The sequence below is a fragment of the Podarcis cretensis genome (assembly GCF_951804945.1).
Source record: "Podarcis cretensis genome assembly, chromosome: 13".
NCBI lineage: Eukaryota > Metazoa > Chordata > Lepidosauria > Squamata > Lacertidae > Podarcis > Podarcis cretensis.
In genome coordinates, this window is record NC_137182.1 from 31,772,937 (window position 1) to 31,798,604 (window position 25,668).

At 40.4% G+C, this 25,668-nt stretch overlaps 1 protein-coding gene across 1 annotated transcript; it reads left to right on the plus strand.

The window, feature by feature from the left end:
- Window positions 1-5,597: 5,597 nt before the first annotated feature.
- Window positions 5,598-11,162, plus strand: LOC307201528 (vomeronasal type-2 receptor 26-like; the record flags this gene model as incomplete). Its single annotated transcript, XM_079950801.1, has 4 exons — window positions 5,598-6,434; window positions 8,748-8,975; window positions 9,788-9,914; window positions 10,264-11,162. 4 exons carry the CDS (start codon window positions 5,598-5,600, stop codon window positions 11,160-11,162), a joined length of 2,091 nt encoding a protein of 696 aa, XP_079806927.1.
- Between the last annotated feature and the right edge of the window lie 14,506 nt (window positions 11,163-25,668).

Sequence of the window (25,668 nt, forward strand, 5' to 3'; positions counted from 1 at the left end):
GTTTTCTTCTGCAATTCCACAGGGAATCTTCAAACCTGGATCTGGTGATTGTCTTTCCTTTAATTATCAAAAGAGCTGTAATTATTTTGCTGCTTGTAAAAAACAAAACAAAACTGAGGTGTTTTAGTGACCACTTGCTAAATGAATAGCAAATACTGTGAAATATAAATATACCTAATACCATTTAGAAATAAGAAAAGGAACAAAGAAGATTTATACTCCTGTCTTTAAGCCTATCAGTACACTGAATGAATGCTCAAATCAAATTGTGACCATAGAGACTCTTATACTGCAATCCTATACATGCCTACTCAGAGGTAAGCCGTATTGAGTTCAATAAGACCTACTCCCAAGAAAGTATGTATAGGATTGCAGCCTTAATATTCAGCTACAGATGAGGGGGGGGGGTAGAATAAAAAAGTTTATCAAATGAAGATTTGTATTTGGACTCTAGGATGGTCCTATTAGTGCTGGTGGTGCTGGTTCTGCTTCCTCACATGGCATGCAAGGCTCATAGTATTCAATGCAGGGTTCATTTTCCTCACCCTCCATTTGACAAGTATCATCAGTCAGGAGACCTCATTGTTGGTGTTATTGCTTCCCAGAGCTTCATTGTCTCCAGTTCACTAACCTTCAGTACAGAACCTCCACCAGTATTATCTGATGAGCTTACGTAAGGATTTCTAAAAAATTATTTAATTTTTTTATTTAAAAAACTAACACCCTGCTATTTTTTTAATTCCACAAAACAGTATAGTAAAGGCAGTAAAACTGCATTATAAAACCAGTAAGAGGTAAAAACATGAATTCTGAACTAACAGGATCCAATCTCGTGGGTTGGGAAGAGCCTAGGCAGAATGATAACAAGACATCCGAAGCAACTAATAGATGGTGCCTTTTGTATGACAGATGATTTTTTTGTATGATTGTTGTTGTTGTTGTTTAGTCATTTAGTCGTGTCCAACTCTTCGTGACCCCATGGACCAGAGCACACCAGGCACTCCTGTCTTCCACTGCCTCCCACAGTTTGGTCAAACTCATGCTGGTAGCTTCGAGAACACTGTCCAACCATCTCATCCTCTGTTGTCCCCTTCTCCTTGTGCCCTCAATCTTTCCCAACATTAGGGTCTTTTCCAGGGAGTCTTCTCTTCTCATGAGGTGGCCAAAGTATTGGAACCTCAGCTTCATGATCTGTACTTCCAGTGAGCACTCAGGGCTGATTTTGTATAATACAGTGCCACAAGTAACCTATGTGACCTATGTGGTCTGAAAGGTCTGTTCGGGGGCAGGCACTCCTTCAGGTAACCTGATTCCCAGTTGGTCTGGGCTTATATGGTGGTTAAGTAGCTGATTGACAAGCTGTAGTAGTACCCTTGCTATTTTCCTTCCTTCATTCCCTTGTGATACCCAAGTAATCACTTTGAGAGTTCCTGATCCAGAGATGTGACTCATTGGATTGGACAGAAGAAAAAGTTGGTGCAATTGAGGGTGCTGCTGAAAAAGAGGTGTACCTTCTCCTGCTGTTTCTTGTTCTTTTGTCCCCTGCTTTCTGTGTCACATGAAGGGTATTCTGACATTACCTGGTACCTGGATACAAGTAATCAATGCAGGTATTAAAAATTACCATCCACAACTGAATGCTGAAAAAGAGTGTGTTCTGCTAACATGTCCTCCTGCATTCTTTCCAACTGACTTTGATGACAGTTTTCATTCTATTTTTTCCTGTAGTTATTCTATGTCATCATACATCTTCATCCCTGTCTTCACTCATGAATTTCTTTTCTTTTTTTCTTGACACAGTAGCACAGCAAATATTAAAACACAAAATACGCCTCCAAAACATTGGGTTGTGGCCAATTTGGTTATACTCAGAGTACGCTCATTGAAATCACTGGACTTAATTAACTGTGCCCATTCATTTTAATGGGTCTGTCCTAAGTATAATGTAACTGGATGCAACTCATACATTCTTAATCATATCTGGGAATAATCAGGGCTTTTTTCCAGCCGAAACTCACCAGAACTCAGTTCTGACATCTCTCAAGTGGGCATCATTGCCAGTATAAGAGAACAAGGGAGGTGTGCATTCTGGCAGCTCTTTTTCTAGAAAAATAGCACTGGGGCATAATCAAACTCATTCTTCTTGGAACTTCCAAAGAGTATTTAGTGTTACAAAAGTGCATTCAGTTCCCACCCTGTGAAGAATTAGAAATTCACAACACAACTCTGTTTGTAGTGTAACCCTACCCATGTCTACTGAGAATCTCAAGTGCGTCTCACTGACAAGTACATGTGAATTCTATTTCAGCCTAAATACTGTATTTTGGATCATAACAGCATCCTTTTAATATTTTTTTCGATTTACTAAAGGTGTTTCTCATCAGCAGGACTCTCACACAAATGTACAGATGAACTGGATACTCACAATAGGTCCCTACAGGCCAGTCCAATTTACTCCTAGCAGCAATAAATCTCCAAGCACTGAGGTGCAGGTTTCTGTAACCGTGATACCCACAACGTGTCTTTTAATGGGGCCATCTGACAGCAAAAGACGTGCTCAATTTGTAGTTCATTTTGTTTCACATTTCACATTTTCTGTGAACTATGTTTTGTAGATACAGCAGTGAGTTTCAATATCATCATTTCCATCTTTCCATCTATATCAGGGGTAGGCAAACTAAGGTGCGTGGGCTGGATGTGGCCCAATCACCTTCTCAATCCAGCCCGCAGATGGTCCGGGAATCAGCATGTTTTTACATGAGTAGAATGTGTGCTTTTATTTAAAATGCATCTCTGGGTTATTTGTGGGGCATAGGAATTCGTTCATTTTTTTTTTTTTTTTTAGTATAGTCTGGCCCACCACATGGTCTGAGGGAGGGTGGACCGACCCCCAGCTGAAAAAGGTTGCTGACCCCTGGTCTATATGCATTGTTTTAAAGACATCCCCTTTTAACAGGTATATTGATTTTTGTGACACTTCCTAATGCTATCTAGACTTTTTTTCCATTCTCAGTCACTTTCCCATTTCTGGGATTTTTTAAAAAATAGATACAGTGGATGTTACTTTATTCATCTGATAACAGAGTTAGTTCTGATTCATTTATCATTTTTGGTACCCTAGTAGCCATCCCTCAGAATATCAAGCAACACTTACTTATCTTCAAATGTAACTAAGAAATTATTGTGTAGAAATTGTTCAGCAGATGAGAGCCGCCGCCACCTTTCTTCACATTTGATTCTTGCTGTTTGGAAAGGAAATAACAAACCAAGAAAGGGTGGGCTGTTACGTTTTATTATTTAAATATTTATATATAAAAATTCATAGAATCATAGAATTTTAGAGTTGGAAGGGACCCCAAGGCTCACATAGTCCAACCCCAGCAATGCAAGAATCTCAGAATATATACCACTATGTCATTGAAAAAATATATATCAAGTGATTCACAGCCATAAACATAAAACCATACAATAAGAGCAAGATAAAATGTTCTTATGATGATCACTGATGTTGTTTAGTACTATCACCTCACTTCTTGAAGATGATGGCTAATTCTGTTTGGTAGTTTCAGCTTTGTGTAGACTATGTTATGCTAAGGAATGCCTCCAGAAGTTGTGTAAATCCTATAATGAATAATAATATTGAAAGGAGATTATGCATAAGACAGTTGTGATATTTGTGCAAAGCTTAGCAGAATATGCCTCTTGTTCTAGTGTAGTGCCGAAGCATTACCAGCATATCCTAGCCTTGGCATTTGCAGTAAAGGAGATAAATGAAAACCTCCACCTCTTACCCAATGTTACCTTGGGATTCCACATCTATGACAGCCATTTCACTGCAAAGTGGTCCTATCATGCCACAATGCTACATTTATCTGGACTGAATACATTTTCCCCCAACTACAAATGTGGCAATCAGGATAACTTGATATCAGTTATTGGTGGACTGGACTGTCAAATCTCTCTTCATGTGGCAACAATCTTGGATCTATATAAAGTTCCACAGGTAAGGTTTGTGTGTAGCATGAAATTTTGAACTTATTTCATACCTTCTTTATCCTCCCAGATTCCATTTCATTGTTGAGTGACATAATTGTGTAAAATGAAGGTAATGAGGTAGCTATGATATTTTCTGTGCCTGTCATGTCCAGATGAAGAGAAACAGCCATTATGGTTTGTTCATTTTGTGTTGGTTTGTTCATAAATGAGAAAAAGAAAAAGCTGAGCTGAGATTCATGAAAAAAATCTTCTGGGTACTCATGTAGTTCAAACAGAAGAATAGATCTACAGCATCTGGCCAATTTGGATAAGAGTGCAATTTAAGGTTTTAATTCAAACTCTATTTTATTTGGTCATCTGTTATAAACACTCCTGTGGTGAGATAAGAAGGCTGGATTTAGGCTTGATGAGGCCCTAAGCTTCTGAAGGTAATGGGGCCCTTTATATGCCCAACTGTCCTTTGTCAACAACAAATTGTTGCTGGTTTTTGTGTTGAATATATGCTGTGTGGTAACTTATGGACCTAATAGGTATCTAAAGCCATTTGCACATAACAAAACACTGTTATTTTATTTGTTTTTTATCTTATATTTTGAAAATGTATATCCAGTTTTTCCCCCTTAAATTGTTTTGGGGGCCCCAAGAAAGTAGGGCCCTAAGCTATAGCTTGATTAGCTTATACATAAATCTGACAGTGGAGCTACATGAGTCCTGAAGCTAAAATGGACCACCTGTAGGAAGGTACCCAAATTTTCAAAAGTAGATCCTGATTTTAGCTGGACTGAGCAAAAAGCTCAGAATTTGAATAACTTGAATACAGGTAGAATGCACTTTGTCAGGCCATAAGTCCCAGAGCTGCTGAGGTTGCTCCTCTGCCAATTTTTCAGAGCCCTCTTGTCAGTCTTAACACTCAAGAGGAAACTATAGGGAAGGAGGCAGTCTTTCATGTATTAGAGATACAGTGGTACCTTGGGTTAAGTACTCAATTTGTGCCAGAGGTCCGTTCTTAACCTGAAACTGTTCTTAACCTGAAGCACCACTTTACCTAATGGGGCCTCCTGCTGCTGCCGCGCCGCCACAGCACGATTTCTGTTCTCATCCTGAAGCAAAGTTCTTAACCTGAAGCCCTATTTCTGCGTTAGTGGAGTCTGTAACCTGAAGCGTATGTAACCCGAGGTACCACTGTATAACTTATTTGTGGCTTTAATGCTCAGAAATGACAACATGCAAACATGCGTACATTATATTTACATTCTTTTCTTCTGACTGCTTGTATTGCATTGGGTTTAAAACATTGTGTGATTAAAGGGAAACAAGTACTCCCCAATGCAGTTATTCCCTCAGCCATTTCTCCCCAGCTTCCTGATGCAAAGTGGACATAAAATTTGATCAGTATCAGAACTCTCTTTATAGCATGGAAATAAGAATCTCTTTATAGCATGGAAATAAGAATATTCACTTGCTTGCCAGCTTGCATTATTTTGTGCTGAATGCTGGACACTTGAAACTTTGCAATAAATGTTGTTGTTACTATTATTATCATCACCTCCCCCTCCATTCCACATCTCTCCATTCAGCTAATATATGGCCCAGCTCCAGTGATGCATGACAAAGTCCCAGGCCTTTTGTTCTACCAGCTGGTCCCTGAGGAAGCCCTTCAGTATGAAGGGATTCTCTCTTTGCTTCTGCATTTCAGGTGGACGTGGATTGGGATAATTGTGATGGATAATGACAATGGAGAAAGATTTCTGCAAAGTGTGCTTCCAGTGTTGTCCCAGAGAGGCATCTGTTTTGCCTTCATAGAGAGATGCCCCATGTTATCCTTCGTCACTGAAATGGGAAGCATGATGGAAGATGGGGCAACAATACATGATAAAATCATGGACTCTCAAACAAATGTATTGGTGGCTTCTGGAGAATCTTACTCTGTTATGTATTTGAGATGGTTGCCATATCTGTCACACCTACAACATGACTCCAACAAACCAAAAGGCAAAGTATGGATAATGACAGCCCAGATGGAGCTTGTCTCATTGGTCTATCAAAGGACTTGGGATACACAGATACTCCATGGTGCTCTGTCCTTCACATTTCACTCCAATAATCTATCAGGATTTAAAACTTTCCTTGAGAGCAGAAGCCCTTCCAGCATAAAAGGAGACAGTTTTATCAGGCACTTCTGGGAACAGGCCTTTGACTGTGTATTCCCAAATATCTTGGTTGACAAGGTGCAAGGGAACATTTGCACAGGGAATGAAAAGCTGGAGAGCCTTCCTGGAACTTATTTTGAAATGAGCATGACTGGCCACAGCTACAGTATCTATAATGCTGTCTATGTCATGGCACATGCTCTACAAACTGTATCTTCATCTAGTCTTAAAAAGAGGGCAATGGTGGATGGAGGAAGATGGACAGTTCAGACTCAAGACTTGTGGCAGGTAATGGGCTAATATTTCATCAAACATTGTATTATATCCTGTGTGTTGAGAAAGACCCCAAAGATCTTCATATTTACATCTCCCTTCCTCTTACCATCAGGTGGAAAATAGTTCCATATTTTCCGCCCTTATCTGTGAACACTGATATGTTCCTCCACTCAAAACCCACCCATGCCATCATTGAACTGATGGTATTGAATTTAGTCTGAATGATCCCACTGTAGAATGTTCTAAACTCTTGCCTTTTCTTAAAGGCATTTATAAAATTAATCCCAAAACAAGATTCAGATATATCTTCTGGTCTTGGAGGTTTTATCCAGAAATATCAGGGCTGACAGAGAGGGGCAGGAATCAGAATAATAAAAAAGAGCACAAATTGAAAGCTTTTGCTGATGATTTGGTTATTACATTAGAGGATCCAAAGAATTCTCTCCCTAGAGTATTAGAAATGTTTTAGAAGTTTGGACAGGTGGCAGGATTTAAACTCAACAAAAATAAAACTAAATTATTAGTTAAAAATCTTAAAGAAAGAGTAAAGAAAGAGCTAGCAGAATCTATAGATATAGAAATCCACAAAAAGCTAAAATACTTAGAAATATGGTTGACGACAAAGAACCTCAGTATTTACAAAGATAATTATGAAAAAGTCTGGAATGAAATAAAAAGGAATCTAGAAATATGGAATAGGATGAATCTTTCCCTTTTAGGAAGAATTGTAGCAATTAAAATGAATGTACTACCAAAAATGTTGTTCCTGTTTCAGACAGTACCAATAATAAGTAATAATGTCTGCTTCAAAAAATGGCAAAAAGATATTTCAAAATTTATCTGGAGTGGGAAAAGGCCAAGGATAAAATATAAAATACTTATAGATTTAAAAGAAAGAGGAGGCTTTCCCCCTCCAGATTTTAAAATTTACTATGAAGCAGCATGTCTTACTTGGATTCGGGATTGGATAAAATTGGGGGGGGGGGGAGAGACAATAGAGTTGGAAGGACACGATAACAGATTTGGTTGGCATGCATACCTGTGGTATGGGAAAGCTAAAGTACACAAAGGATTCCATAATCATATAATAAGAAAATCATTAATAAAGTATGGGAAAAATACAAAGAATTACTGGAACCCAAAACTCTGTGGTGGTTATCACCCATTGAAGCACTATCAGTTAAAACATCAACAATGAAAGAAACATGGCTAACATACAGAGACTTATTAATAGAACAACAAGGAAGGTTAAAATTGAAAGACTATGACGAGATAAAAGAAAACCTTCAATGTTGGTTGCAACATAGACAATTAAATGAAATTTTTTAAGAAGACAATAAGAAAGGATTTACTTATATGGTTTATAAATTCCAAAAGGATATTATAGATGATAATTCCAAACTATTAAGAAGGTGTATAATATATTGTTGGAATGGGAAACCAAATATGAAGAAGTCAAATCAGTAATGATTCAGTAATGATCAGTAATGGGCACAGGATGTAGGCCATAATATACAGTTTGAGAATTGGATAAGATTTTGGAAAGTGAATTTGAAATTTAAGGATTACATACGGTTGAAGGAGAATTACATGAAAATGATGTGCAGGTGGTATATCACACCAGTAAAATTAGCAAAAATGTATAAAACAGAACAAAAGAACTGTTGGAGCTGTAAAGAAGGGGAAGGTACATTTTATCATATGTGGTGGGATTGCAAGATTATTTTTTTTAAATGGGAAATGATATACAATGAACTGAAAAAAAAATGTTTAAAATAACATTTGTTAAAAAACCAGAAGCTTTTCTGTTAGGTATTTTAGGACAAGAGCCGCCGAAAGAAAAAAGAACATTATTTATGTATGCTACAACAGCAGCAAGAATTCTAATAGCACAAAATTGGAAGAGTGGAGTACCATCTAAAGAACAATGGCAAGAAAAACTGATGAATTACACAGAGTTAGCAAAGTTAACGGACAAATTGCAAGAAAAGGACAATAGGGGCTTTGAAAAAGAATGGGAAACTTTTACAATATATTCGCAGAAACAAAAAATAAGGGACTCGTTGGCAGGATTTAAATAAACATTTACAACTTTATCTACAAAAAACAAGAAATATAACAATGTGCTAATATAGTATTATATACAAACAGCAGAATGTATCATCTGATGTAATAAACCAGAAATGGAAGCTGAGGAAAGTCAACAGGGAGGGGGTGAATTGAAAAAGGAATGTTTATTATTGATATTGGAAATTTGTTTTGAAAATATGAAATCAATAAAAAAAATTAACAAAAAAGCACTCTTGCCTTTTCTTTCCATTCTAGCTGCATCGCTTTCTGAGAAGCATTTCATTTAACAACAGTGCTGGGGACATGATTTCTTTTGACAAGAATGGGGTGCTTGTTGCTGGATTTGATATTATCAACTGGATTATTTCCTCCAACCAATCCTTTCAGGGAATGAAGGTTGGGACAGTGGATCCCCAGGGTTCTTCCGACCAACTATTCAACATCAATGAAGATGCTGTGACATGGCATACCTGGTTTAACCAGGTAGAATCTAATTGTATGCAATTTGGATTGACCTCCAGGTTTGAATGAGCATTGACACTGTGTTCTGAGATGTGTTCTGAGATGATTTTTAGTGGACAATGAATGACTGCTCTAAAAGAGAGTGTGTTAATTGAGAAGGTTAAAAAAACCCCACAGAAATATATAAAATTGCCATATAAAATTATCTTCCAAAAGTTCTTTCCTCTTGATATGATTGACTGAGGAATTTTAATCAGTTCTTAGCATGGTATGTAAGAACTTTTTCAAAGGAAAGAAAGTATATGTTTCTTCAGAAACACACAATTTTTACACTATATTGCAGATATATGTATAATGCAGTGTCATCTGAATGCAATAGTTAGTTCTCTATTTTGAACCCATTCATATAGTACTATTGCAGAATGTGTTGCAGGTGCATTTTTCAATAGCCCCACCTGATACTACTGTGACAACATTGGAAAGACCCAGAAATATATGGATTCAGCCAGTCACATGTATTTTACCCATCTAACTTGCATTTTCCTTTCCCACACAAGTGACAATCAGGTTAGAGACACCCTGGTTACCTTCTGCCTTCCAATCAGAAAATAACAACAATTCATAATTTATGATAGACAGGAAACAAGGCAAACATTACCAACATTATGATGTAGAAAAATGTGGAAAAACATCACTATAGTAACATTTTAATAGGCCCCAATATAAGGATTCCAATCTCCTCATTCTCACTCTGTTCTTTTTGTTTTATGGATTCAGCACAAAATATTTCTTATTATACTGATTATTGCTATACTGTATCCTTCATGTCTTAGGTAAGGCCCATTTCTGTGTGCAGTGAAAGCTGCAGTCCTGGCTCTAGCAAGAAAGTGAAGGAGGGGAAGTCATTTTGCTGCTATGATTGCATCCCATGTCCTCAAGGGAAGATTTCAGACCAGAAAGGTAAGAAATGAATTATATAGAACTATCATTTATATTGCTTCAAAGAGTTGTTATTGAATATACTGTTTATATTGCTTATGGTACAGTACCACTCCCAACAAAAATGGGGGCACCATAGCCACACCTTGGCTCCCCTAAAAAAGAAGACTCAGTAGTATTTTCCCAGGGGAGGAGTGGGCAATGACAGACTGGTCTACATGAGCCAATACTGAGAGGGAGTTTGTCACAAAATATTAGGTAGCTGTTCCCATGGGTGCCTCACTTCACCCCCAATTCTTGCATCCTTCCTTCCTCGACAATATGTATTGTTCAGATTTTGTGAGAGGATGTCAATAACTTTTCGTTTCAGATATGAATGATTGCTACAAATGCATGGAGCAAAGCTATCGAAACAAAGAACAGGATTTCTGTCTTCACAAGATTGTCATCTTCTTGTCTTATGAAGAACCTTTGGGAATAGGCTTGGCCTGTTGCGCTCTTTCCTTTGCTTTGACCACAGCTCTGGTGCTAGGGACATTTATGAAGCACCACAACACTCCCATTGTCAAAGCAAATAACAGGGACCTCACCTACACTCTCCTCACCTCCCTTCTGCTCTGCTTCCTTTGTGTTTTGCTATTCATTGGACAGCCTAAGAAGGTGGTGTGTCTTCGACAGATTGCTTTTGGCATCATCTTCTCATTGGCTGTTTCATGTGTGCTGGCAAAAACCATCACTGTGGTTCTGGCTTTCATGGCCAACAAACCAGGATCAAGGATGCAGAAGTTGGTGGGGAAGAAGTTGGCCAGCACCATTGTTTTCTCCTGCTCCTTTATTCAAGCAGCCATTTGTACTGTGTGGCTGGCTACTACTCCCCCTTTCCCAGACGTTGACACAAAATCACTTACTGAAGAAATTGTACTAGAATGTAACGAAGGATCTGTACCTATGTTTTATTGTGTCTTGGGCTACATGGGCTTGCTGGCCACTATCAGTTTCACTGTAGCTTTCCTTGCCAGGAAGTTACCTGACAGTTTCAATGAAGCCAAGTTCATCACTTTCAGCATGTTGGTCTTCTGCAGTGTTTGGGTGTCATTTATTCCAGCCTATCTGAGCTCGAAGGGAAAATACATGGTTGCTGTGGAGAGTTTTTCTATTTTAGCCTCTAGTGCTGGTTTGCTGGGTTGCATATTTTCCCCAAAATGTTACATTCTTTTGTTGAGGCCTGAGCTGAACAAGAGGGAACAGCTAACAAGAAGGGGTTACTGAAATAATAATAATAATAATAATAATAATAATAATAATAATAATAATAATTTATTATTTGTACCCCGCCCATCTGGCTGGGTTTTCCCAGCCACTCTGGGCGGCTTCCAACAAGGATGAAAAATACACTAAAATGTCACATATTAAAAACTTCCCTGAACAGGACTGCCTTCAGATGTCTTCTGAATGTCAGGTAGTTGTTTATTGCTTTGACATCTGATGGGAGGGCATTCCACAGGGTGGGCGCCACTACCGAGAAGGCCCTCTGCCTGGTTCCCTGTAACTTGACCTCTCGCAGTGAGGGAACCGCCAGAAGGCCCTCGGAGCTGGACCTCAGTGTCCGGGCAGAACAATGGGGCAGGAGACGCTCCTTCAGGTATACTGGACCGAGGCCATTTAGAGCTTTAAAGGTCAGCACCAACACTTTGAATTGTGCTCGGAAATGTACTGGGAGCCAATGTAGGTCTTTCAAGACCGGTGTTATATGGTCTCGGCGGCCGCTCCCAGTCACCAGTCTAGCTGCCGCATTCTGGATTAGTTGTAGTTTCCGGGTCACCTTCAAAGGTAGCCCCACGTAGAGCGCATTGCAGTAGTCCAAGCAGGAGATAACCAGAGCATGTACCACTCTGGCGAGACAGTCTGCAGGCAGATAGGGTCTCAGCCTACGTACCAGATGGAGCTGGTAAACAGCTGCCCTGGATACAGATTTGACCTGTGCCTCCATGGACAGTTGTGAGTCCAAAATGACTCCCAGGCTGCGCACCTGGTCCTTCAGGGGCACAGTTACCTCATTCAGGACCAGGGAATCCTCCACACCTGCCCGCCTCCTGTCCCCCAAAAACAGTACTTCTGTCTTGTCAGGATTCAACCTCAATCTGTTAGCCGCCATCCATCCTCCAACCGCTTCCAGACACTCACACAGGACCTTCACCGCCTTCACTGGTTCTGATTTAAAAGAGAGGTAGAGCTGAAACATTTACCTACCTGCGTGTTTTGCTATAGTCTGTGTGCTGGATATTTGAATGTGTAAAAAAACCACAGAACTGTTATGCGAGCTTCCCTTGCAGCTCCTACATAGAGCTTCCTTATTGTTTTACAAGTGCTGCCTAGTTAGAAGAAAAGAGAATGATCTCTAGGGGAGAGGAATGAAACAAAATTTTGTTTAAAAGCAAACTGACTTGCAACGTATTTCATTTTGCCCTCTGGTTCCCCTTTAGCTACTCTTCTGTTCATATGTTTATAATTTGGTTTAGCTGCGGATATACAACGCCTCTTGGAAGTTCGTTTATACATGAATGGCAGAACATCACCCTCTGGATTATAACTATAAAACATATTGTGATCACGCAAGGAAATAGGCAATGCACATGTTTGCTCAAACTGGGCTACTTTTGTTTGATTGAATTTAACAGGTCTGCAGTAGATGACAATTGTGTGGAATGTTAACTACTCATGAACTAAATTTGTAATGCAAATGATTTCCCCAGTTTGTTTTGATGCCATTTGGATGATTGCATAGAAAACTTATCATCTGCACAAGTATTTGTCTTGGAAGACAACACTTTTTGCTTGGTAATCATTTTAATATTTTCAATAAAGTTTATTTAAAAAAACCCTACTTGTAACAAATTGTGGATGTACCCAGTTTGACAAGGGTGTTAGGTTGTGTTTCATCTCCCCATTCCCTTAAGTCTCTATCTCTCAGGTGAGGATTAAGGCCTTCTTGCTTCACCCCTTTCCAGGGCCCCACAACTCGAGGGGTTGACCTCAAAGGTGCTACCCACACTGCCAATGAGTCCCACAGCCTTGAATACAAGACTGGAGACTACACAATTCCCCGTTAAAGTGATTAATTGTCCTCACTGAACCTTTGCTACCGGATAACTATATTTCCTGAAAATTTCCAAGGATTACAAAATTTTAGTTCACATATTGCTTTGAGAACTGCAAATTATGTAGGCTAATATTAAAATTTCTCTTCCACCCCTACCCTCACAGTCAGGGCTGACACCATGTGTTGTTGTCTCTTTTCTCAACTAGCTCATGTTGATGTTCCCTTTATTCTTGCCCTCCCCTCCTTGCTAATATATTTGTCCAACCCTTCTTGCTGCCTGCTGGTACACATAGTATCCCACATTATCCAACAAAGTGAGATAGATAGATATAGATATAGATATAGATATAGATATAGATATAGATATAGATATAGATATAGATATAGATATAGATATAGATATAGATAGAAACACACACACACACACACACACAGACACACACACACACACACACACACACACACACACACACTTTCTTTTGCTGCTGTAGATCATTGTTCTGTATTTCTGGGGCCCATTTCATTTTTTATTGTTGATGACATACAGTCCATGGGTCTGTTCTCTCGGGTTTCTGCATTAAAATGATAGGAAAATAGACAAAAATAGCATTTACATGTGTGTGTGTGTGTGTGTGTGTGTGTGTCCAAATACCCATTCTTTAAAGTATTTTGAAAGGCAGATAAATCCATTCGGCCATTCAGGAAGTAAACAAAAAACAAACCCTAATGGAAAACTATCCTGTGAGCTGCTCATAAGATCAGAAATCCTTGGCAGAAAACTGAACAAGGGAAAACTTCTGCCCAGGTGTGACAAACATGATTTTCTGAAATCTTCTGTAATTCCACAGGGAAAACTTCAACCATGACTTTGTAATTATTTTCCTTTGTTATTATAAAATAGACTGTAATTAACTCTAACACATGTTAAACCACCTGCAATTATTAGTGCTAGAGACTGCAAAGGATGTTATATATGTGCCATGTTAAAAAATATGTCTCGGGACCAGTCTATTTTACTAAAAAAGAGGTGCCGGAACCTACCCTGAACACCTCCCTTGTTCTTTTATAATGGCAACAGCGCCCATATGGTGAGTTCTGGCTGAAAAAAAGTCCTGTTCAGGAATAACAGTATTTATTCTTGAGGTTTATGGTGTACTGCAGACAGACAAGTATTCAGATCAGCCATTGAAATGATGGAGTTGTCAGTGAAAACATGATAAAGTAAGTCTAGTGAAGTTTGTCCCTACAATCAGGATGGTGACCTTTGTGATGTTGCTGCTGGCACAACTTCCTCACATATGCAAGGCTCACATTGTGAAGTGTCATGTCCATGATCCACACCCTCCGCTTCACAAGTATCACCAGTCAGGGGAGCTCATTCTTGGTGGCATAGCTTCACACAACTTCATCGTCTCCAAAGAATTATCCTTCACTGAAGAACCCCCACCAGCATTGGTTGAAGAACTTATGTAAGGGATTTCCCTTCATTTTTTAAATCAGTCTTAGATCTGCATTTCATTATGATGACTTATGGGTTAGGACTGTGGAAAAAGCTTCAGGTCTGAGGAAGGTTGTTCCAGGGGCAGGGAGGAAGCTCCTTGTTTTCTAGAGAGAGAAAACACACACTCTATGGATCTAATTAGATATGCTAGGGATGTTTTGTGTCTTATTTCAACCAGGCACCTGTAACCAGCAAAGCTTTTATCTCTGTCTCCTGCTATCTATGCAGGTGAATCTGATGGTCTTGCACACCTGGTATATTATTTAAAAGCTAATTCCCAATTATACTACCATTTCAATTGGAAGACCACAAGTAGGAGATGAGCACAATAGAACAGTAGGAATCAATCTGGCCCCTGTGAGCACAGGGTACTGGAAAAGATGGACCTGTGGTCTGATTCAGAACTGCTTTTCTTAACCTGCTGTACTTATGGAACATCCTGCTCATGATTCCCAGCTACTGGTTATATATCTATCATTATAAGAAGTCATTGATCACACTATACTTCATGAATGTTTCTGATTCCATCTCACAGATGGCAAAAACTCGGGTTAAAGCCCAATTTCTGCTCCCCTCCTTCTTTAAAATACAGCAGGTGTTACCTTACTCAACTTTATTTATTCATTCATAATTTTGGTACCCTAACGGCCATCTTTCAAAATATCAAGGAAGAGTTGCTTGTTTTCAGATGTGACTAAGAAAGTATTATGTAGAAATTGTTCACCTGAGAGTCGCCACTATCTTCCTTCAAATTTGATTCCTGATGATAAGCAAGCAAACAAAAAAAGCTTGTTTTCTCCTTGTTTGAGGTGATTTCATTCTTTTCTACATCTGTGATTTGTTCAGAATATATTTATATCAGCTGTACCAAAGACATTTAATTTAGAATAAGAATATAAGTGGAATAAATGTACAGTGGTACCTCGGGTTAAGTACTTAATTCGTTCTGGAGGTCTGTTCTTAACCTGAAACTGTTGTTAACCTGAAGCACCACTTTAGCTATTGGGGCCTCCTGCTGCTGCCGCCGCGCTGCTGCATGATTTCTGTTCTCATCCTGAAGCAAAGTTCCTAATCCGAGGTAATATTTCTGGATTAGCGGAGTCTGTAACCTGAAGCGTATGTAACCTGAAGCATATGTAACCCGAGGTACCACTGTATATTTGTTAGAGTTAAGTACTAAATAGCACCTCTTATTGTGTTTAGATTATATGTTTTTATATAACACTTTAAATTTTGAAGGTCATTACTAAGAAAATGTCATTTCGAAGAAAAGTCAGGCTGTGCCATGGTTTTTTTTTTATTTAGTTATAAAAATGTTTATATACCACTGTGTCATAAAAATATACATCAAAGTAGGTTACAGCTATAAAACATAAAACTGTACAATAAAGGCTAGCATACAGTTCTGAAGATGAACACTGATGCTGTTTAGTTCTGTCATCTCTGCACATATAGGTATAGGCAATATCATTTCCTGAAGATTATCACTTTGGTAGCTTCACCTTTGTGTAGACCATGTTATGCCAAAGATTACATCAAGGAATGTATTGTGTTGACATCTGCATCTCTGGAGACAGTGGAAGAGTGTGCCATGAAGAAAGAAGTTGTGTAAATACTAAAATAAATAACAACATTTAAAGAAGCTTACACGTAACATAGTTGTGGTATTTTTTAAAAGGTTAACAGAATGTAATTCTTGTTCTAGTGTAGTGCCGAAGCATTACCAACACATTCTAGCCTTGGCATTCGCAGTCAAGGAGATCAATGAAAACCTCCACCTCTTACCCAATGTTACCTTGGGCTTCCACATCTATGACAGCTATTTCAATGGAAAGTGGACCTATCATGCCACAATGCTCCTGTTATCCACACCAAACAGATTTTCCCCCAACTACAAATGTGGCAATCAGGATGACCTGATAGCAGTTATTGGCGGGTTGGACTCTCCAGTCTCTCTTCATGTGGCAACAATCTTGGATCAATATAAAATTCCACAGGTAATGTGTGTGTGTGAAACATGCAGTTTTGAACATCTTTCATACCTGCTTTATCCTTCCAGATTCCATTTCATTGTTTACTGACATAAATGTGTAAAATGAAGGTAATGATGTAGACGTGATCTTTTCTGTACCTTTCATGTCCAGATCAGGAGAAACAGCCATTAGGGTTTCTTCATTTTTTGTTTGGTTGTTCATAAATGGGAATCCATAAAAGGCTGAGCTGAGATTCATGAAAATATTCTTCTGGGTACTTGTGCAGATTAAACAGAAGAACAGATCTCCATCATCTGGCTAAATTTGGATGAGTGAAATTCAGTGTTTTAATTCATTCTCCTTTTTGCCATCTGTTATACACATTATTGTGCCAGGATAGGAGGGGAGCCATATATGTATGTTCTTATTCTAGACTGGACCACATGTAGGAAGGTGACACATTTTCAAAAGTATGTAGATCCTGATTTTCATTGAACTGAGCAAGAAGCTCCATACTTGAGTAACTTGAATACAGGTAAGGCTAGGTGGTGAGAAATGTGTGCTGTTTAAAGTACTTATACATTATTTAGGTATTGTGTTTATTACTATCTATTTATTTATTTCCACTTATTAATCGTTTCCTATGAAACATCTCAAAGTCATCTAACAATAAAAATATTCAACAATCAAATCATGTATACAAGTTCCACATATAAAAAGGAAACTAAAATCATTACATGCATAAAAACAATTTAAAACCCAACATGGATAAAGATAGGGAAAAACATCTCCACTTAAAAGACTGATTGAAAATGGAAAATTTCCAGTAGGTGCCAAACAGATAACAGTGATGCCACCTATCTGATATGTAATGGGAAGAAGCTAGGTCGTGAAAATACAGATATCAGGTGTCAAAAGCCAGGGTAAAATGATGTGTCTTCAGCTCTCAGTGTAAACTACATACTGAATTTGTCAGGTGCACCTCTGTGGGGAGGGAGACCCACAACTTAGGGGCTGCCAAAGAGAATGTCCTTTCCCATGCCACCAGTCCCAGGTTTTTGAGATGGTAGAACAAGCAAGATGGACCACACTGCCAATCTTAATACCCAAGTGGGTCTGTAGGGAAGGAGGCAGTTTTTATAATATTTGGGGTCTAAGACATTTATGGCTTTAAATATCAGCTTGAGCACCTTAAATAGAACCAAGAAATGAATGGGCAATAAGCAAACAAACTTAATTTATATTGACAATTGTGTTGTATTGTGTTTAAAACAAGTTTGTGGTTAAAGTTGGGAGACAAGGATGGTCCCTCAGCCAGTTCTCCCCAGCATCCTTCTGCAAGGTGAACATAAGCTAGCCACCATTTGATTAGTATAAGGCCCCTTTTTGCAGCATGAAAATAACAACATTCACTTGCTTTCCAGGTTGTTGTAATTTCTGCTTGAATAGTGTATATGCTGAACTTTGGACATTCATATTTCTCAATATTGTTGTTACTATTATCATCACACATCCCTCCATTCCATATCTCTCTTTAGTTAATATATGGTCCTGCTCCAGTGAGGCATGACAAAGCCTCAGGCCTTTTGTTCTACCAGCTGGTCCCTGAGGAAGCCCTTCAGTATGAAGGGATTCTCTCTTTGCTTCTGCATTTCAGGTGGACGTGGATTGGGATAATTGTGATGGATAATGACAGTGGAGAAAGATTTCTGCAAAGTGTGCTTCCAGTGTTCTCCCAGAATGGCATCTGTTTTGCCTTCATAGAGAGATTACCCATCTTATCCTTTGTCACTGAAATGGGAAGCATGATGGAAGATGGCGCAACAATACATGATAAAATCATGGACTCTCAAACAAATGTATTGGTGGCTTCTGGAGAATCCTACACTTTAGTTTTTTTGAGATGGTTGCCATATTTGTCAAATCTAGATGTGTCTAAAAAACCTAAAGGCAAAGTATGGATAATGACAGCCCAGATGGAGCTTGTCTCATTTGTCTATCAGAGGACTTGGGAGACACAAATGCTGCATGGTGCTCTGTCCTTCACATTTCACTCCAATAATCTATCAGGATTTAAAACTTTCATTGACAACAGAAGCCCTTCCAGAACGAAAGGTGATGGTTTTATCAGGCACTTCTGGGAACAGGCCTTTGACTGTATATTCCAAAATACCACTGTTGATGAGGTGCAAGGGAACATTTGCACAGGTGATGAAAGGCTGGAGAGCCTTCCTGGAACTTATTTTGAAATGGGCATGACTGGCCACAGCTACAGTATCTATAATGCTGTCTATGTCATGGCACATGCTCTACAAACTGTGTCTTCATCTCGACTTAAAAAGAGGGCAATGGTGGATAGAGGAAGATGGACAGTTCAGACTCAAGATTTGTGGCAGGTAATGGGTTGATATTTTATCAAACCTTGTATTATATCCTGTGTGTTAAGAAAGACCCCAAAGAACCTTTTTCATCTTGGCATTTACATCTCCCTTCCTCTTACCATGAAATGGAAACTAGTTTTTTCTGCCTTTATCTGTGAGGGCTGATGCAATTTTGTTGATCTGTCTTCCTCCACTCAAAACCCACCCATGCCATCATTGAACTGATGGTATTGAATTTAGTCTGAATGATCCCACTAAACAATGTTCTAAACTCTTGCCTTTTATTTTCTTTCCATTCTAGCTGCATCATTTTTTGAGAAGCATTTCATTTAACAACAGTGCTGGGGACATGATTTCTTTTGACAAGAATGGGGTGCTTGTTGCTGGATTTGATATTATCAACTGGATTATTTTCTCCAACCAATCCTTTCAGGGGATGAAGGTTGGGACAGTGCATCCCCAGGGTTCTTCTGACCAACTATTCAATATCAATGAAGATGCTGTGACATGGCATAACTGGTTTAACCAGGTAGAATATAATTGTATGGAATTTAGATTGACTTCCAGGTTTGAATGAGCACTGACACTGTGTTCTGATATCTAAAATGATTTTTAGTGGACAATGAATGACTGCTCTAAAAGAGAGTGTGTTAACTGAGAATGTTAAAAAAAACCCACAGAAATATATAAAATACAGTGGTACCTCGGGTTAAGTAGTTAATTCGTTCCAGAGGTCCGTACTTAACTTGAAACTGTTCTTAATCTGAAGCACTTTAGCTAATGGGGCCTCCTGCTGCTGCCGCGCCGCTGGAGCACGATTTCTGTTCTCATCCTGAAGCAAGGTTCTTAACCTGAAGCACTATTTCTGGGTTAGGGAAGTCTGTAACCTGAACTGTATGTTACCTGAAGCATATGTAACCCGAGGTACCACTGTACTGTATTAAATTATCTTCCAAAGGTTCCGCTCTTTTGATATTATTGAATGAGGAATTTCAATCAATTCTGCCTTGTTATGAAAAAATAACAACAGTGGATAATTTAAAAGAAAACAGGAAACAAGTCAACCATTACTAATATGATGATGTAGAAAAATGTGGGAAAACATCACTATAGTAACATTTAAAAAGGGCCCAGTATAAGGCTTCCAAGGTCCTCATTCTCACTCTTTTCTTTTTGATTTATGCATTCAGCACAAAATATTTCTTATTGTACTGATTATTGCTATACTGTATCCTTCATGTCTTAGGTAAGGCCCATTTCTGTGTGCAGTGAAAGCTGCAATCCTGGCTCTAGCAAGAAAGTGAAGGAGGGGAAGTCATTTTGATGCTATGACTGCATTCCATGTCCTCAAGGGAAGATTTCAGACCAGAAAGGTAAGAAATGAATTATAAAAACCATCTTTTATACTGTTCCGAATAATTGTTATTGAAAATACTGTTTATATTGCTTATGGTACAGTACCACTCCCAATTCAGTGGGGGCACCATAGCCACACCTTGGCTCCCCTAAAAAAGAAGAGTCAGTAGTATATTCCCAGGGGAGGAGTGGGCAATGACAGATTGGTCTACATGAGCCAATACTGAGAGGGAGTTTGTCACAAAATATTAGGTAGCTGCTCCCATGGGTGTCTCACTTCACCCCCAATTCTTGCATCCTCTCTTACTCGGCAATATGTACTGTTCAGATTTTGTGAGAGAAAGTCAATAACTTTTCATTTCAGATATGAATGATTGCTACAAATGCATGGAGCAAAGCTATCCAAACAAAGAACAGGATTTCTGTCTTCACAAGATTGACATCTTCTTGTCTTATGAAGAACCTTTGGGAATAGGCTTGGCCTGTTGCGCTCTTTCCTTTGCTTTGACCACAGCTCTGGTGCTAGGGACATTTATGAAGCACCACAACACTCCCATTGTCAAAGCAAATAACAGGGACCTCACCTACACTCTCCTCACCTCCCTTCTGCTCTGCTTCCTTTGCGTTTTGCTATTCATTGGACAGCCTAAGAAGGTGGTGTGTCTTCGACAGATTGCTTTTGGCATCATCTTCTCATTGGCTGTTTCATGTGTGCTGGCAAAAACCATCACTGTGGTTCTGGCTTTCATGGCCAACAAACCAGGATCAAGGATGCAGAAGTGGGTGGGGAAGAAGTTGGCCAGCACCATTGTTTTCTCCTGCTCCTTTATTCAAGCAGCCATTTGTACTGTGTGGCTGGCTACTACTCCCCCTTTCCCAGACGTTGACACAAAATCACTTACTGAAGAAATTGTACTAGAATGTAACGAAGGATCTGTACCTATGTTTTATTGTGTCTTGGGCTACATGGGCTTGCTGGCCACTATCAGTTTCACTGTAGCTTTCCTTGCCAGGAAGTTACCTGACAGTTTCAATGAAGCCAAGTTCATCACTTTCAGCATGTTGGTCTTCTGCAGTGTTTGGGTGTCATTTATTCCAGCCTATCTGAGCTCGAAGGGAAAATACATGGTTGCTGTGGAGAGTTTTTCTATTTTAGCCTCCAGTGCTGGTTTGTTGGGTTGCATATTTTCCCCAAAATGTTACATTCTTCTGTTGAGGCCTGAGCTGAACAAGAGGGAACAACTAATAAAAAGAGGTTATTGAAGCATTTAAGTATCTGCATGTTTGGCTATAGTTTGTGTGCTGGATATTTGGAACTGTTCTCCTACATAGCCCTTCGTCATAGTTTTATAATTCCTGTGTGTAGCATGAAGGTGGTTGCTTGCACTAAGATGTTCCCCACATCTCAAAACTTCTTGTTTCCACTGAGAAGAAAAGTTTTCCCCCCGGAATATTTGAGGTTAATCTCTTGATCTCCCTATCTTCAAGGAAGACCATAATAAGCAAAACTTACATCTTTGCTATCATTAATCACCTCATAATAATCTGCCGATGAAGAGTTGGCAATCGAGAACAAGCCAGCCATCTTTTTTCCTGGAGGTCAGTATCCCACATTTTCCGACTAAATAGCATTCGAAAGGTCTGTTTCTTTTCATGCTGAAGACCATGGTTTTGTATTCCTGGGGTCTTTTTTCATTTTTTATGGATGGAAATACACTCCATGCATTCGTTCTGTCCTGTTTTCACATTATTTTGATTTTTAAAATACACAGAGAATAGCATTTTTAATATACATATGCACATTCTTCTGTTGAGGCCTGAGCTGAACAAGAGGGAACAGCTAACAAGAAGGGGTTACTGAAGCATTTACCTACCTGCGTTTTTACTATAGTCTGTGTGTTATATATTTGAATGTGTAAAAAAACCACAGAACTGTTATTTGAGCTTGCCTTGCAGCTCCTACATTATTGTTGTTGTTGTTTAGTTGTTTAGTCGTGTCCGACTCTTCGTGACCCCATGGACCAGAGCACTCCTTGCAATGTTCCCTAATACATTGTATTTCTGTGTGCATTTTTCATGAATAAATGCATTTTAATACACACTTCTGTTATTATTAATAATAATAATAATAATAATAATAATAATAATAATAATAACAATAATTATTTATACCCCGCCCATTTGGCTGGGTTTCCCCAGCCACTCTGGGCGGCTTCCAACAGAACACTAAAATACAATAACCTATTAAACATTAAAAGCTTCCCTAAACAGGGCTGTCTTCAGATGTTTTCTAAAAGTTTGGTAGTTATTTTTCTCTTTTATAGCCTTTCAGACCTTTCCCGTTGGTGGGGTCTGTGTTGCTCCTGGGAGGGAGGGGAGGAAGGAGTAAATAGACACCGAGGGTTCGTTCAGAGAAAGAGTTTATTTCTGTGCTCCAGAGAGCAGAAAGGCACTGTGTGATCATTCACAGCAAGCACACTTAAAGAGCAGTTACATACAGCTTATATCCCCTTCAAGTTCCCCTTTTCCCCTCCCCAGGAATCCAGCCTCGTGGGTTTGTACATGTAAGTTGACATCCTTGAGCATGAACAGAGATTCCTGTTCCAGTACTCTTATATTGGGGTAAGAAGGTCACCCAACTATAGGAGTACTTCTGGCACCATCCCCGGGCCCGAGAGCTGACAGGCTTGTCTTGCAAGGTCTGTGCGTCAGCGTGGTCAGGATATTTACAGCCTACAGGATAAGACCCAGATCTGCCATCCCATCTCCAGTTGGAACTGCCAAAGCCATCCATTCAGCCTTCCTGTACTGATAAAGGAGAAAGCTTCGTTTATACAGCCGGGGTTGTGTTATATAGCTCAAGCTAATGGATTTTAGCTAATGGACCCTTGAAGAAGGAATTTGGGAACTCTGGGGCCCAGTTCGGGTGACCGAACAATCAAGTTTGGGTAACCTGTTCCTTCACTTTGACATCTGGTGGGAGGGCATTCCACAGGGCAGGTGCCACTACCGAGAAGGCCCTCTGCCTGGTTCCCTGTAACTTGGCTTCTCACAGCAAGGGAACCACCAGAAGACCCTCGGCGCTAGACTTCAGTGTCTGGGCAGAACGGTGGAGGTGGAGATGCTTCTTCAGGTATACTAGACTGAGGCCGTTTAGGGCTTTAAAGGTCAACACCAACACTTTGAATTGTGCTTGGGAACATACTGGGAGCCGGTGTAGGTCTTTCAAGACCAGTGTTATAGGGTCTCGGCGGCTGCTCCCAGTCACCAGTCTAGCTGCCGCATTCTAGATTAGTTGTAGTTTCCAGGTCACCTTCAAAGGTAGCCCCACGTAGAGTGCATTGCAGTAGTCCAAGCAAGAGATAACCAGAGCATGTACCACTCTGGCGAGACAGTCCGAGGGCAGGTAGGGTCTCAGCCTGCGTACCAGGTGGAACTGATAAACAGCTGCCCTGGACGCAGAATTGACCTGTGCCTCCATGGACAGCTGTGAGTCCAGAATGACTCCCAGGCTGCACACCTGGTCCTTCAGGGGCACAGTTACCCCATTCAGGACCAGGGAGTCCCCCACATCCGCCCACCTCCTGTCCCCCAAAAACAGTACTTCTGTCTTGTCAGGATTCAACCTCAATCTGTTAGCCGCCATCCATCCTCCAACCGCCTCCAGACACTCACACAGGACCTTCACCGCCTTCACTGGTTCCGATTTGAAAGAGAGGTAGAGCTGGGTATCATCCGCATACTGATGAACACCCAGCCCAAACCCCCTGATGATCTCTCCCAGTGGCTGCATGTAGATGTTGAAAAGCATGGGGGGAGAACCTTGAGGCACCCCACAAGTGAGAGCCCAGGGGTCTGAACACTCATCCCCCCCCCCACTTTCTGAACACGACCCAGGAGGAAGGAGCGGAACCACTGTAAAACAGTGCCCCCAGCTCCCAACCCCTCTAGATGGTCCAGAAGGATGTTATGGTCGATGGTGTCAAAATCCGCTGAGAGATCCAGCAGAACTAGGAAACAGCTCTCACCTTTGTCCCTAGCTCGCCGGAGATCATCAACCAGTGCGACCAAGGCAGTTTCAGTCCCATGATGAGGCCTGAATCCCAACTGGAAGGGATCCAAATGATCTGCTTCTTCCAGGCATGCCTGGAGTTGTTCAGCAACCACTTGCTCAATCCCCTTGCCCAAGAATGGAAGCTTTGAGACTGGGCGATAGTTGGCCATATTGACAGCAGCTAAAGATGGTTTTTTAAGAAGCAGTTTGATAACTGCCTCTTTCAGCGGGTCTTGGAAGGCTCCCTCACAGAGAGAAGCATTCACCACCCTGTGAAGCCCATCGCCCAGCCCTTCCTGGCTAGCTTTTATAAGCCAGGATGGGCAAGGATCAAGGAGACAGGTGGTTGGTTTCACTCGTCCAAGCATGCCTGTCCACATCCTCGGAGGTAACAGATTGGAATTGATCCCACGCAACTTGACTAAACAGGACTCTAGCACTCTCCCGCCCCGGCCCTGCTCCCACAGTAGAGTCTACCTCTTCCCGAATCTGAGCGACTTTATCTGCAAAAAACTTTGCAAAATCATTGCAGGAGATCATGAGGCCTGTACTGGGCCCTGATGTAGCAGGTAGTTCCGCTAAACTGTGAACCACCTGAAAAAGTCTCCTGCTGCTGTTTTCTGCAGATGCAATAGAGGCGGTGAAGAAAGTCTTCTTCGCCGTCACTACCGACACTTGGTAGGCTCGACACTGAGCTCTAACTTGTGTCCGGTCAGCTACAGAATGAGTTATCTGCCACCAGTGCTCTAGCCATGTCAGTGATTGTTTCAGTGCCCTCAGATCCTTGGAAAACCATGGGGCTGTCCGGGCTCCATGCAATCGGAGAGGGCGCTTTGGAGCCAAACAGTCAATAGCCCTGGTTAAATCCACATTGCAGTGGGCAACCGAGGAATCAGCTGAAAGGCCATCAACATGGGATAAAGCATCCCCTACCACTCTCTGGAAACCATTTGGATCCATTAAGTGGCAGGGGTGGACCATCCAAATTGGCCCCACCTCCCTGGAGAGGGGAAGGGTCACGGAGGAGTCAAATTGCACCAGGAAGTGATCTGACCATGGCACTTCTTTCGTTTCGCCTTTACTTAGTGTCAGATCACCAACATCCATAGAGGTAAACACCAGGTCCATATGCACGTTTGCAAATGTTATTTTGTTGGAGAACTATATTTCATGAAAATTAACCAAGGATGACAAAATTTCAGATCACATATTGCTTTGAGAACTGCAAATTAGGTAGGCTAATATTAAAATTTCTCCTCCACCCCTACCCTCACAGTAAGGTCTCATCTCACACCATGTGTTGTTGTCTCTTTTCTCAACTAGCTCATTTTGATGTTCCCTTTATTTTTGCCCTACCCTCCTTGCTAATATATTTGTCCATGCCTTCTTGCTGCCTACTGGTCACATAGT